The 15,742-nt window shown below is 38.7% G+C and overlaps 1 protein-coding gene across 1 annotated transcript in view; it reads left to right on the top strand.

The window, feature by feature from the left end:
* Window positions 1-15,742, top strand: part of FANCM (FA complementation group M) — a 58,675-nt gene that overhangs the window by 887 nt on the left and 42,046 nt on the right. Inside the window, 4 exon segments of the mRNA NM_001104976.2 lie at window positions 322-494; window positions 6,226-6,303; window positions 9,193-9,351; window positions 13,320-13,451. Coding sequence (NP_001098446.2) covers window positions 322-494; window positions 6,226-6,303; window positions 9,193-9,351; window positions 13,320-13,451 — 542 coding nt within the window.

The raw sequence follows: 15,742 nt of genomic DNA on the forward strand, positions 1-15,742 counted from the left end.
GGTAAGTGGAAGTGAGGTTTTCTGCCTTTCTTGTTCAGAAGGATTTCCCAGGTGAAGAATTTTCTTCTCTTTAAGTATTATGTCATTTTACAAGGATTCTCTAAAGGCAGTCTAGGTGTGATTTTCAGTATAAGCCGGCATTGACATCTGGACCACAACAAAGCTTTAAAATGTTGCTTTCTCATATTTGTCAAATTAGCACCTTGGAAGCAGATCACCAATGCAGGAATGCATTCTGAAAATAGGCTAGGCTGTTTACATGTTACAGGTAACAGTCTGAAGTGTAGAATGTGTGATGTCACTTTTTTTTTTTTTTTACAGGATCTACTCAAGCTTTCACCAGGAAGGAAATCTGGAGCAGTAAGAGGGTTCTTTTCCTTACGCCTCAAGTCATGGTAAATGATCTTTCTAGAGGAGCTTGCCCAGCTGCTGAAATAAAGTGTCTAGTTATCGATGAAGCTCATAAAGCCCTTGGAAATTATGCTTATTGCCAGGTAATCTTGTTAAAAATATTTTATAGTGTAAAATATTGTTGTAGAGCATTTGGGGGAATACTTTTTAATGATGGAAGTTACTGATGGCATTATTATTATGAAAAGCTTTATACCTATTATCCCAACAGATGGTGATAGAAATACTTTCCTTCATCTGTTGAAATCAGTGTCTCTGCTGGTTTCTTTCTTTTTTTTTTTAACTTTAACAAGACCATTAGTGTCAGATGTAGATGATGAGAACCTCCTTGATCCAAAGTAGGGTATGGATGGAGACTTGAGACTAAGATAGTAGTCAAAAGATTGGTAGTGGATACACATTGTTATTCCCTGTCAGGTAAAACAGTAACTGAGTTATTGTTTTGAAAAATGAATGACATAATGTATGTAACATACCTACACTGCCTTCCAGTTAAGTACTATGAGAATATAAAGTACAAAAGTGAGGAGGTGGGATATGGCTGGAGAGGCACTTAACATCAGGTCATGAAGGCATTTGTATTCTGTGCTAAGCAGTTTGAATGCCCTTTGTAGGTCTTAGGGGATGTAGATGGTAGAGACTCACTGAAAAATGTTTAGCTGGGGTGATACTTAGGCCTTAGGAAGCATCACTATGAACAAAGCTAGCAGAGGTGATGGAATTTTCAGTTGAGCTATTTCAAATCCTAAAAGATGATGCTGTGAAAGTGCTGCACTCGGTATGCCAGCAAATTTAGAAAACTCAGCAGTAGCCCCAAGACTGGAAAAGGTCAGTTTTCATTCCAGTCCCAAAGAAAGGCAATGCAAAAGAATGTTCAAACTACCACACAATTGTACTCATCTCACACACTAGCAAAGTAATGTTCAAAATTCTCCAAGCTAGACTTCAATAGTACATGAACCAAGAACTTCCAGGTGTTCAAGCTGGATATAGATAAGGCAGAGTAACCAGAGAGCAAATTGCCAACATCTGTTGGATCATGGAAAAAGCAAGAGAGTTGCTTTTTGGACTACTTCTTTTGTATCTATCTCTGCTTTATTGACTATGCCAAAGCCTTTGACTGTGTGGATCACAGCAAACTGTGGAAAATTCTTTAAGAGATGGGAACACCAGACCTCCTTACCTGTCTTCTGAGAAATCTGTGTGCAGGTCAATAAGCAACAGTTAGAACTGGACATGAAACAACGGACTGGTTCCATATTGGGAAAGGACTACATCAAGGCTGTATACTGTCACCCTGCTTATTTAACTTATATGCAGAGTATATCATGCTAAATGCTGGGCTGGATGAAGCACAAGCTGGACTCAAGATTGCCAGGAGAAATATCAATAACCTCAGATATGCAAATGAAATCACTATTATGGCAGAAAGCGAAGAGGAACTAAAGGGACTCTTGTTGAAAGTGAAAGAGGAAAGTGAAAAAGTTGGCTTAAAACTCAACATTCAAAAAACAAAGATCATAGCATCCAGTCCCATCACTTTATGGCAAATAGGTGGGGAAACAATGGAAACAGTGACAGACTTTATTTTCTTGGGCTCTAAAATCATTGCAGATCGTGACTGCAGCCATGAAGTTAAAAGATGTTTGCTCCTTAGAAGAAAAGCTATGACCAACCTAGACAGTATATTAAAAATCAGAGACATTCCTTTGCCAGCAAAAGTCTGTCTGGTCAAAGCTATGGTTTTTCCAGTGGTCATGTATGGATGTGAGAGTTGGACCATAAAGAATTCTGAGCGCCAAAGAATTGATTCTTTTGAACTGTGGTATTGGAGAAGACTCGAGAGTCACTTGGACTGCAAGATCGAACCAGTCAATCGTAAAGGAAATCAGTCCTGAATATTCATTAGAAGGACTGATGCTTAAGCTGATGTTCCAATACTTTGACCACCTGATGCAAAGAACTGTCTCCTTGGAAAAGACCCTGATGCTGGGAAAGATTGAAGGCGGGAGGAGAAGGGGATGACTGAGGATGACATGGTTGGATGGCATCACCGACTCAGTGGACATGAATTTGAGCAGGCTCTGGGAGTTGGTGATGGATAGGGGAGCCTGGCATGCTGCAGTCCATGGGGTCGCAAAGAGTTGGACACAACTGAGCGACTGATCTGGGGTGATACTTCAGATTTAAAAGAGATTAGAGGTGAGAAGGGTAAAGGCAGGGAGTACAATGAGGGATCGGGGGAATTTAAGATGACTCCCAGACTTCAAACTTGGAAGATTGCCAGGATGGTGATGCAGTTAGTCAAATGGAGTTCTGGAAGCAGAGAACATCTGAGGTACTGTGGAAGGAGTGTGTGCAGTTTTAGATTGTTGAATTTGAGGTGTGTGTGAGGAATCCAGGAGTACATATTCATTAGGGAGTAGGTGACAGAGAAGTACGGATCTCAGTGGAAAGTTCTGAGATAGAGATACAGATTTGGAAACCATCAACATATAGGTGGTAGGTAGTTAAAACAGTAATAGCTAGTGATACTAGGGAGAGGGAGTAGAGTCAGCATAGAGAGAAAGTTGATTTTATTTAGTGCAAAGTGATGAATTTTACTGCCAGTTTGTGATTTTGTAAAGCAGTTTTGGGGGGGACTTTGAGTATTATATCTCTGTATTTTCTTCTTGAGAATTGTCATCTTAGAGTTGATGTCAGCCGGGAAATGGGTATATTTTTCCATTCATGTCTTTCCAAGTTAAATTAATACCCAGTGTGTTAAAAGTTTCTGCTGGGAGAGGGGCATTTATAAAATTTTATTCTAACTGTATGAAATTTATTTTGTACATTTGTATATTTATGCTCAGTCTCTCAGTCGTGTCCAACTCTTGCAACCCCATGGACTGTTGCCCACCAGGCTCCTCTGTCCATGGGATTCTCCAGGCAAGAATACTGGAGTGGGTTGCCATTTCCTCCTCCAGGGGATCTTCATGACCCAGGGATCAAACCCAAGTCTCTTGCATGTCCTGCATTTGCAGGCAGATTCTTTACCACAGAGCCACCTGGGTAGCCAAAGCTTATATATAGCAACTTAAAAAAAAAAATTTACTTATTCTGGTCACACTGCATGCTTTGCAGGATCTCACTTCCCTGACCAGTGATTGAACTTGGGCCATGGCAGTGAAAGCCTGAAATCCTAACCATTAGGCAATCAGAGAACTCCCTTTAGCAAATTTATTTTCAAAAAATTTCTTGGTATTAGGTGATTTTTTTTTTTCTTAACTACAAGGCCTAGGCTTTTATTGAGTACAGTGAGACATGACTGACTTCTTTAATATCTAGATAGCACTGCAAGTTCTTTTAAGATTTTTTTTTGATGTGGACCATTTTTAAACTCTATTGAATTTGTTACAGTATTTCTTATGTTTTATGTTTTTTCAGTATTGAATTTTTTAAAGTGTTGTTTCTGTTTTATGTTTTTTGGCTTTTTTGGCCGAGAGACATGTGGAGCCTTAGCTCCTTGACCAGGGAGTGAACCTGCGCCCCCTGCATTGGAAGGCAAAGTCTTAACTCCTGGACCTCCAGGGAAGTCCAAAGCACTGAGGGTTTATACTGCGTTGAATATTGCAGACAGCTTCCAACAGGCACACAGCTTGTTGAGGAAGGTAGCTTCCTGGATTACAAACACAAAACCACTTCTACAAAATGTTTGAGAATACCTCCTGGAAAGAAAATAATATATCTGGGATTTTATCTTTTATCAGTTGTTAATTAGGACAATTGTTCTTAAGTCTCCTCCATTAAGTTGTGTTTTTTTTTTTTTTTTTTTGGCCCTTGGCAGCAAAAGTGCAGAGCCCTAGCCACTGGACCACCAGGAAATTCCCTATAATGTTTTGTCTTTGATATCTATTCTGTATCATGTTTTTAAAAGCTCTATAAATGGTATTTTTTGAGTGTTAGTCAATATTCAGTTTTCATTTCATTGATTTCATCATTGACATGGGTAAAAATTAGAGCAGTGTTAAGGTAACCTGGTTTTAGCACTATTTACAATAGTAAGACATGGAAGTAACCCAAATGTGCATGGACAGATGCTTGGGTTAAGAAGATTTGTCATGTGTATATGCCAAATGTGTGCTACACACACACATATACATACATACATACATACACACACTTGGTGTCTCAATTGGTAAAGAATCCTTCTGCAATGCAGGAGGCTCAGGTTTGATCCCTTAGTCAGAAAGATCCCCTGGAGAAGGAAATGGCAACCCACGCCTGGAGAATCCCATGGACAGAGGAGTCTGGCGGGCTACAGTCCATGGCATTGCAAGAGTTGAAAGCAATTTAGTGACCAAACCACACACACGCACACACACACAATGGAATATTACTGAGCCATAAAAAGAGTGAAATACTTTTGGCATTCAGTGAAATAAGTCAGAGACAAATACTATACAATATTAGTTACAGAAACAGACTTACAGACATAGAAAACAAACTTAGTTACCAAAGGGGAGAGGGGAAGGGGGACAAATTAAGGATAGTATGGGATTAACAGATACAAACTACTGTATGTAAAATAGGTAAGCAGCAAGGGTTTACTGCAGAGCACAGGGAATTATGCCCATTATCTTATAGTAATTTATAATGAAATATAATATGCAAAAATACCAACTCACTATGCTCTACACTTGAAACTAAGACAGTATTGTAAACTATACTTCAATTAAAAAATAATCATCTGCTTTTAGTTTCCTCCAGCTAATGTGAAACTATGGATATTAAAAGCTGTTCTGCAACTCAGTTTACTTAGGGGCCTTTGATTCTGTATTGGGGCATATGCTGCTGCTGCTGCTAAGTCGCTTCAGTTGTGTCCAACTCTGTGCGACCCCATAGACGGCAGCACACCAGTTCCGCTGTTCCAGGGATTCTCCAGGCAAGAACACTGGAGTGGGTTGCCATTTCCTTCTCCAATGCATGAAAGTGAAAAGTCAAAGTGAAGTCACTCAGTCGTGTCCAACTCCCAGCGACCCCATGGATTGCAGCCTACCAGGCTCCTCCGTCCATGGGATTCTCCAGGCAAGAGTACTGGAGTGGGGTACCATTGCCTTCTCCGATTGGGGCATATGGGAATCTGGTAAATTATACCAGAAGTGGGTGTTGAATTCTAAATGCAAAGCCTAGAATGATGCTTTGGTGCCACTGAGGAAATATTTTAGGATTTAAAAGGGGATTTAGATTTTAAGAATTATCCCAAATTAACGTTATTCTTTTATGAATAAACTTAATTTAAAAATTGTGACCCTTCCACCTGAAATCTAACTTCTTTAAGATTTTTCCTAAACAAAGCTTTTTTTCATTTCAAGTCTAATTTCATGTTGGTATTTAATTGTTTTCTGTTTTTATGTTATGATTTATCTTAATCTGGCAGGTGTACCTATGGATATAGCTGTAAGACTAGACTGTGACCTGAGCAATGGAGAATAGACTTGATCTTTTTCTACCGTTTGCTCTTGAATTATCCCTCTACATATTTTGATTTGCCTCAGTATAGGCCTTGATGTTGTAGCTTTATATGCAAAAATACACTGAATAGTTTTAAAGAAACCCTAAAGTGTTTCTCATTGGTGTAGAGTATGAACCTAAATCATTTGCTCTTCAGACAACATAACTAATGATGATTCTGTCTGCTAGCCCATCAGTACTCTAAATAAGGAACAATGATAATGGACCATATATAATAGCTTGTGTAACAGAATTGTTTTTACTTTTGTGTTGGATAGATGAACTTAAAGAATTGGCTTTTTTCTTTTCTTTTTTTTTAAGGTTGTAAGAGAACTAGTCAAATACACGAATCACTTTAGAGTCTTGGCTCTTAGTGCCACACCAGGCAGTGATATAAAAGTAAGTAAAGTTTATTTCCATTTAAGAAAATAAGGACTTTTGTATGCTACCAAATCAGTTTCCCACTCTAGTATTTAACATCAGGAGTACAACATTTCTTACAAGATGCCTTCCTTTTCTTCTATGGTTGCAGGAAAGTGTCTACCTTAGTAGTTTTCAGACTTCAGTGTGCCAAAGAATCACTTGACACTGTTAAATTGTTAGTGTTTTCAGTTCTTTTTAAATTTTAGCTTGAAATGACTTTAGACTTCCAGAAAATATGCAAAAATTAAAGTCTCTGTATATCCTTCACTCAGCTTCCCCTAATGTTACCATTTTACATAATTGCAGTCAAATGACCAAAACCAGGAAGTTAACACCGGTACAGTACTAGTGACTCATCTGCAGACCTTATTTGAATATCGCCAGCTTTCCCACCAGTGTCCTTTTCTGCTCCTGGCTCCAGTCCACAATCCCACACTGCCTTTAGTTATCTTGTCCCCTCAGTTCCTTCCCAGCTGTGCCATTTTGTCTTCTGTGACCCCCGACACTTTTGAAGAGTAGGTGTCAGTTATTTTGTAGAATATCCCTCCATTTGCAGTTGTCTTGACTTTTTTTAGGGCTTCGCTGTTGGCTCAGTGATGGCTGGAGTGAAACTATGTGTGCATTTTGGACAAGAATACCCCAAAAGTGGTGCTGTGCCTTTCTTAGAGCATTGCACAGAGAATACATGATAATTTGTCTTTTTACTGGTGCTGTTAATCTTGACTTGGTTAAGATGATGCCTTTCTGGTTTTTACACTGTAAAACTCCTGTTCTTCCCTTTGTAATTAAGTTTGTTGTAGGGGAGATATTTCAGCACCCAGTGATGGTTCTTGCTTGCAACAATTATTTCTGTTTGTTTGCCTAATCAGTATTTCCTTTTTTTTTTTTTATATTTTACATTTTTAAAATTTTGAATTCTCCTGTAGTGAAGAGCTGTCTTCCTATTTGTTTTATTTCAGTTCTTTACATCAGTAGGGACTAATGGAGATCCATACATATATATATACTGAACTACAATCCAGTACCATGACTAATAATTTTTTGTTCAGATTGTTTTAGATTTGGCTCCTGGGAGTTCCTTGAAGATGGCTCCTGTGCCTTTAGAAAGCACTCTTTTGCTTGTTTGTTTTGAATACTTCCTAACCTACTGGAATCACAAGATATTTTATGCTCATTTAGTATTTTTCCTGTTCCCTCTGTGGAATGAACCATTTCTCCAGGGAGCTTGGATTTCCTTTATCGGAGGATGGTGAAAATGCAGATTTTGAGCCATGTCCCATGCCATTCTAATTTAGTAGTTCTGAATGGTCTTTTGTGTTGGGTTTTGGATAACTTCAAAGATAGCTTTCAGTTCTGCCAAGCCATAAGACTTTTTTCCTTCTGTCCACAACCTCGATTGTTTTTAGAAATTTCTGTTCTTTTGTTTCCTGCCAGCCTTGTTTAAACATGCTTGATGGTTTTTAGTCATCTTTTAAGTCTCCTCTTAAATATCACCTCTTCAGAAAAACTCACTCTTAAGCTATCAAAAGTCAACTCTTAACTATCTTGTGATTTTCTTCTTAATATCTATCACAGTCTGTTACTCTTTTGCTTATTCACTGCTGTCTTTTTTAGCTCCTGCTGAATTAGTAGCTACTGCTGAATTAGTAGCTACATGAAAGTAGGGATTATGTATGTCTTGATATCTCTCACCAGTTCAATATGTAGCATGTGAGAGTTACTCAAATATTTGTTCAGTGATTAAAAGTACTAAAGTATTACTCAATTTTATAAAATGGTCATACATTTACCCTAGATATTGAATGTTTGTGGACCTTAAGTAACTATAGTCTACTATTATATTAGGCATTATACTAGGTGTTGGGAATATAAAAGATGTGATTCTTGCCCTAGGGTACTTTTTGTCTGAAAGCCCATCAGGTTTTTCTAGTTGTAAAAAAAAAATAAGTTCTTAATTTCTAGATACTTTCAGGATTCTCTCTCCCTCCTACCATCTATCTATCCATCCACCTCTCCCTTCCATTCTTTTCATTATACTCAGGAGTACTGTGGTCTAATGGTACAGCAATTATACCAACAGGTTTTTTGTTTTTTCTCATATTCTCTATTTTTATAATTAAGTTCCTTTATAAGCTTTGGTTGAATGAAATTTAGCTTCAGGAATGTATTGACATATATATATATATATATATTTTTTTTTTTAATGGAAAATATTTCACTCATTTATTTAAAAGATTTTTATTGGCCACACCACACAGCTTGTGGGATCTTAGTTCCCCGAGACTTAACCACTGGGTTGCCAGAGACTTCCCCCCACTCATTTATTAATAATTCGTTCAGTGTAGGACCTGTTCCCTCAGTTTCTTAGCAAGTCAATTAGTAAAATATTCCTGAGATACAGTTGTATGCTTTAACACTAAAGGGACTTCTCTGTTTTCCCCATTAAAAATCAGTGAAAAAAAAGTATTTGCTAAGGAATCAGGAAGTCTGGGTTTTAGTTCTGGCTCTAAAACTGACTGATATATTTTGAGGACTTGGTTTGCTAATCTAAAATTTCTCTTTTGTCTGAGTCTTTATTGATAGGAAAACACAAAAATATATTGAGGAGCTTGCTGGACATTTACTAATATTCTTATATCTTGGATGCTTGGCTTGAAGGGCAACATGCAAGAAAGATGTTATAAGGGCCTTTTTACTCTGTTGCCCCACTTCTGATGTGGTATACTTTATAGTTTTAAAAATATTTGAAGATAAAAGTTTCTAACTTTTTTCAAAAATTTACTGCTCTCTTATTTTTGCTAGTGACAAACTAGAACATTTAACGAGTAAGATAGTACATAATTGTACTTAATTGATTTCCTGTAGGCTGTGCAGCAGGTTATTACTAATCTACTCATTGGGCAAATAGAGCTTCGTTCTGAAGACTCTCCAGATATTTTGCCATACTCTCATGAAAGACGAGTTGAAAAGCTTGTTGTTCCTCTTGGTGAAGAACTTGAGGCTATCCAAAAGGCATATATACAGGTAAGCCATTTTTATCATAGTTCAGGGTTTGTTTGTTTTTTAATTCCTTGTTCATTTATTTTGTCTGTGCTGGATGTTCCTGTCTGCTTGGGCTTTTCTCTAGTTGCAGGGAGCAGGGGCTACTCTCTATTCTGGTGCACAGGCTTCTCATGGCGGTGGCTTCTTGTTGCGGAGCCCGGCTCTAGGGTGTACAGGCCTCAGCAGTTGGGGCTTCTGGGCTCTAGAGCACAGACTCAGTAGTCGTGGGGCTTAGTTGCTCCATGGCGTGTGAGACTTCCGGTACCAGGGATGGAAGCTGTGTCCCCTGTACTGGCAGGCGGATTCTTTACCACTGAGTCACCAGGGAAGCCCCAGGGTTTTAATAAATGAACTGATAATGTAATTATTTTTGTAAATAAAATCTGACTGTGAAAGTATATAGTCATTTTATATAATTAATATGTTGAAAAATTCTTTGAAATTAAGATTTTTAGTATAAGCACCATGTTCTATTTGTGCTGGCAGACTATGAGTTTAAAGAGGAAATACATAATGATGGACCATTTCTAAAGCCAATAATAGGCTTTTAGTTTATATTTCTTAAATAAACCTTTTAACTGAAGTATAACCCTCCCCCACCAAATATGTGGGCAGCAGAGGTGCACAAAATGTAAGTGTGCAGCTCAGTCAGTTTTCACATAGTGAACACACTCAAATCACGTATCCAGTCTCAGTTAGAAGTTTCTTTGTAAGGAAATGTATTTCAATCCCTGATCCCTGTGTAGCAGTGTTTCTCAACTATCTTACCTACTTGGTGGCATTTGGCAATGTCTTGACACATTTTTGGTTGTTCTACTAACTGCGGGGAGTGGGTGCAGACTTGCTACTGGCATCCAGTGTACAGAGGCCAGGAATGTACTTAACGTCCCGCAGTGGACAGGAAACCCCCCAGTAACAAAGAATTATCTGGTTCAAGTGTCAGTACTGTAGCTGTAAGAGAAACTGCTTAGACAGTTACCACTTTCAATGGGAGAAATTTGGGATAACAATTAGTTTTCTAAGGTTCGTGATTACTATCATGCTAGGAGAATACCTTGTTTTTATATCCTTATTGCTATGGATTAAAGATGGCTGCAAATTTCTTTCCATTGAGGGGCAGGGTACATTTCTCTTTCCCTAGAATCTAGGCCAGCCCTCTGCTGAGTTTGACCAATAGAATGTGATGGACCCTGAGCCATGGTGAGCCTCAAAAGAAAGGAGAAGCCCGTAGATAGCTAGAAGTGAGGGTGCAGACAGATGGTCCCAGTTGACCTGTTTCAGCTAGCCCCAAGCACTGCCCTGACAGATTTCTTTTTGATTTTTAATATTTTGTTTTGCAGTAATTTTAGGCTTTTAGGGAATTTGCAAAAATAGTATGGAGAGTTCCAGTGTAGAGTATGAGGAATACTCCATGGTATTGTATGGAATAGTATGGAGATACTTTGAGACTATGCAAATATATCTTGTTTCTCAAAATATTTTGTTCACTAACTTTAAAATATAATGATGGTTCTTGCCTACAACAGTTACTTCTGTATTTGCCTAATCATTGTTTCTTGCTGCCCTCATTTTTTTTTTGCATTTGTTCATTTGAATGCCTGTATAATGAAGGGCTATTTCTTCTCCCCTGTTTATTTTTTCAATTCTTTATGTTAATGTGGATAATTTTTATACTAGTGGATAATTATTTTCTCTTGTGGGTTAAGTGCTGTACTATCATTATTAATTTTATTGCTCAGATTGTTCCAGCTGTGGCCATTAGGAGCTCCTTTAAGACGGCTCCTGTGCCCTTTAGACATAGGCTTTTTTGCAAGGGGTCATCAGGGGAGGCCTTTTGTTTAGTTGCTCAGTCTTGTCCGACTCTATGCGACCCCATGGATTGTAACCCACCAAGCTCCTCTATCCGTGGGGTTCTCCAGGCAACAATACTGGAGTGGGTTGCCATTTCTTCCCCAACAGGGGAGGCCTAGTTCCTCACTTTCTGGCATTACAAGAGGTTTTATAGTCATTTAGTAGTTGTTCTGTCCCAGCTGTGGAATCAGCCATTTCTCCAAGGGATCCTTGTACCTTTTATGGAAGAGTTGTATTTAAAGACCAAGACGTGGGAACTGGATACGCTCGTTATTGTGTTGTCATCACTTCTGGGCCCTCTCTGTGACCTGCCTGAATTCTTTCCTGCAGAAAAACAATCAGGAACAAATAAAATGGTTGTTTTAATCTATGGCATTGTGAATTAGTGTGTTATTCAAGAATAAGTAAACAATGTTTATCTATCATTTAACCTTTAATATGTCTTAAAGAGAAATTTTATAAAAATGTGGTTTGATTTTTGTTTTTAAATTACTTGTAACAAAATTCTAAGTGTTAATAATTTAAGATGTGGCAGAGTCTTTCTGGTAATCATCTCGTAAATACTAATACATTTGGTTATGATTCAATCACTCTGTTTTAAGAATATAAAATTATAATTTGTACAATCACATGTACTTTAACTTCATTGATTTTTTTAAGATTGCTTCTTTAGACAACAGGTGTGATCAGCAAAGCTGGAAGAGAGGAGAGATTGAAATGTACTAAAGTAGCTGTATTTTAGGAAATAAAACATAGGCACAAATTTGAATGGTTAATTACATATTGCTATAGTCCGTCTTCATCTGGAGAGCCCTTTTTACCTTCACTGTGGAATCAAGCTCAGGACCCTTTATCTGCTGTTTCCTCTGCCTAGATTGCTCTGTCTTTAGAACTTCTTGTGCTAGACCTACTTATCATTCTGCTGTCAAGTATTACCTCTTAAAAGAAACCATCTTTGGTGGCATGAACGTGTGAAGGACTGTGGCAGCCTGGATGCCCAGCAACCCCCTGAGAGCGCCGCTGCTGTCACCCATGCAGCAGCAGGCTCTGTCACTGGCCCAGCCCAGGCCACCACCTTTCCTGCAGCTCGGTACCAGAGACAGCCCTGGCCCAGTGTGGTGCACCCCCAGCCAGAGGCCTTCGTGGGGAAGGGCTGCCCAGAAGAGGAAGGGTACTGGGCCAGGTCAAAATCCAAGGACCCAATCCTCTACATCCTGGGGCCAGACACAGGGCTGAGGCAGGGGATCACGGCAGCATGGTTGCTGCTGCTCCCAGTGCTAAGTCGCATCAGTCGTGTCCGACTCTTTGAGACCCCATGGACTGTAGCCCACCAGGCTTCTCTGTCCACAGGATTCTCCAGGCGAGAATACTGGAGTGGGGTGCCGTGCCCTCGCCGCTGCTCCCATCCCTCCCACAAAAAAAAGATAAGGAAACTGTCTTTGTCCACCTTATGTAAAAGCAACCGCCTTCCCCACATACAGCATTACTGTGTTTTAGGTTCTTGAATACATTTGTCATAATCGCAATTCTCTACTTTCTGTATTTCTTTATTCCTTTCTTCCCTCTATCGAATTTTAACTTTATGAAAGCAGAAATTCGTTTCTCTCAGCCACAATATCCCCAGCATCAAGAACAATGCTTTATACATAGTAAATGCCTAATGAGTATTTTTGAAAGAATGAATCAGTGAATGAAATTAAAGGTATTTAAGGCATTTTGACTTTGTCATCACTCCACAGGTATTTATCAGACTTGTTCTAGGCACTGACGATGCAACAGAAAAAAAAAAATCAAGGCCCTCCTTTCATTGTGCTTAGGTTAGGGAAAAGGGAGGAGAGTTAAGAAATAAACAGCTAAACACATATATTATATATTCAATTATAATTGAATCTAATAATTGATTCTGCTGACTCATATGTATATTATCTGGGGATAAATGTCAAGTACTTTACAATTTTATTATCTCTTCGGTGTTTACTTGAAGTTTGCATTTTAAGACTATTATAATTTAACATATATAACTATTTTACTATGTGTGGAAATGATTGTATTTGAAAAAGGATTTTAAAACAAAAACTAAATTTCTTTGAAACTTGCAGATTTTGGAAGCATTTGCCAGTTCTTTGATTCAGAGGAATGTTTTGATGAGAAAAGATATTCCCAATCTAACAAAATACCAGATAATCCTTGCAAGAGATCAATTTAGGAAAAACCCATCTCCAAATATTGTGGTAGGTATTTTTAAATAAATTTTGATGATAGGCTAAGTTCCTACTCAAAGCAAGGATGAAATGTAAATAATGATTGGTTTTGGTGTATATTAGCTCATCAGGAATTCAGGTATGATTTATATAGTTTATAGTGAAGTGAAAGTCGCTCAGTCCTGTCTGACTCTTTGCGACCCCTTGGACTATACAGTCCATGGAATTTTCCAGGCCAGAATAATGGAGTGGGTAGCCTTTCCCTTCTCCAGGGGATCTTCCCAACCCAGGGATCAAACCCAGGTCTCCCACATTGCAGGTGGATTCTTTACCAGCTGAGCCACAAGGGAAGCTCCAACTTTTATACAGTTTATAGAAGCACAAAAATATCTAGCAGGAATACAGTTTGATAATGTGAATTAAGACAAATTTACCTTATAACATTTTTTAAAGTTGATTTACTTATTTGGCTGTGTCAGGTCTCAGTTGTGGCACGCGGTATGCAGAGCACGTGGGCTCAGTAGTTGTGGCCATGGGCCTAGCTGCCCCACAACTTGTGAGATTCTAGCTCCCTGACCTGGGAGCAAACCCACTTCTTCTGCATTCCAAGGAGACGCCAAACCACTGGACCACCAGGGAAGTCCCTATCTTGTAACTTTTAAAATTGATCTTTCACTTCACTTCTGTTCTGCAAAGTCAAAGAAGGGTCATAAGAAGGTAGATCTTAACTAACTTTTAGATGTCTGGCATTTAGTCTTAATTCTTCTTACTGAAGTCAGAGTAAACATTGCAGTAAGCTTTATATTTTTACTCTTCTTTGGGAAAAAAATAGATGGTAGGGAACAGATCCATCAAGGAAGGTCCAAAGTCAGAAGAGATGCTCACAAGCACAAAAAGGCACTGACTCATTCTTGGAACTGAGAATGCATGTGCAAAGGAACAGGGCAACAGAGTAAAGGCATGAAGGAGACGGTGAGCAAATGGATTTGACTGACGTAAAGGATTGAGGAGGTCAGATATGTTGGTTACTGTAGTTTGTGACTGCCTGGGAGTAGCTTTAAATGTTACACTAGAATTAAGGACTTTATTCTGTAGTATCTGGGGAGCCACAAAGGAAGTTTTCTGTGAAATTGCAGTGTATTATTTTAAACTTTAATAAAGCTGAGCACCGAAGAATTGATGCTTTTGAACTGTGGTGTTGGAGAAGACTCTTGAGAGTCCCTTGGACTGCAAGGAGATCCAACCAGTCCATTCTGAAGGAGATCAGCCCTGGGATTTCTTTGGAAGGAATGATGCTAAAGCTGAAACTCCAGTACTTTGGCCACCTCATGCGAAGAGTTGACTCATTGGAAAAGACTCTGATGCTGGGAGGGATTGGGGGCAGGAGGAGAAGGGGATGACAGAGGATAAGATGGCTGGATGGTATCACCGACTCGATGGACGTGAGTTTGAGTGAACTCTGGGAGTTGGTGATGGACAGGGAGGCCTGGCGTGCTGCAATTCATGGGGTTGCAGAGTTGGACACTACTGAGCGACTGAACTGAACTGAAAGTGGTTAAAGTTTATTCTAAGAGTTAAAGTTTCATTGAAATTTTAAATCATAAATCTAAACGTGTTGAACTTGACCCACTGATGATATTGTTTTATCCTTTTAGGTAATTAGGGTGCCATTTTAGAATATTTATCACTATCCTAGAAACATTTAAAATGAGTGTAACTGGTGTTAATTGCTAGTATTCTTCATCTCTAATAAAGGAAAATGATTAAAATACATTCTCAGTGGTCTTCTTTAAAGGTATCTTATCATATAGATATACCCACCTTTGCTCCCCTAAAAGGAATATGTACTTCACTTTTCCTTGAGAGTAGTGGTTAAAAGCACAATGATATTGGGCCAGATTTCCTGGGTGTGAATAGTGGCTCCGCTACTTACCACCTGTATGAGCTTCTGCATCTCTAAATGGGCATGACAGTAGTACCTGCCTCCTAGGTATTAAGATTGCTAAGTTTGTATAAGTAGTGTTCTTGTAACCCTGTTCAGATGTTACTGTGGCATGTGTACTTGGTGTTAAATGTTAGTGTGAAAGGGTTTGACTCAATATGTGTCCTGATGTCAGAAACCAATGGGTAGGCCCATATCTGTTTTATTTTCCCTTGTATCCCAAATGTCTGTCTCAGTGCTTAGCAATAGTAGATGCTTATTAAATTCTTTTGAAAGGCCAAATGAATCTATACACTGCTAGTAATTTACCTGTAGAGAAAAACAGCATATGGTAAATATTCACCCCTTCATTTATTCTCTTTAAAATGTGAGTTTCCTG

The sequence above is a fragment of the Bos taurus genome, chromosome 21 (genome assembly GCF_002263795.3).
Source record: "Bos taurus isolate L1 Dominette 01449 registration number 42190680 breed Hereford chromosome 21, ARS-UCD2.0, whole genome shotgun sequence".
NCBI classification, from domain to species: Eukaryota; Metazoa; Chordata; class Mammalia; order Artiodactyla; family Bovidae; genus Bos; species Bos taurus.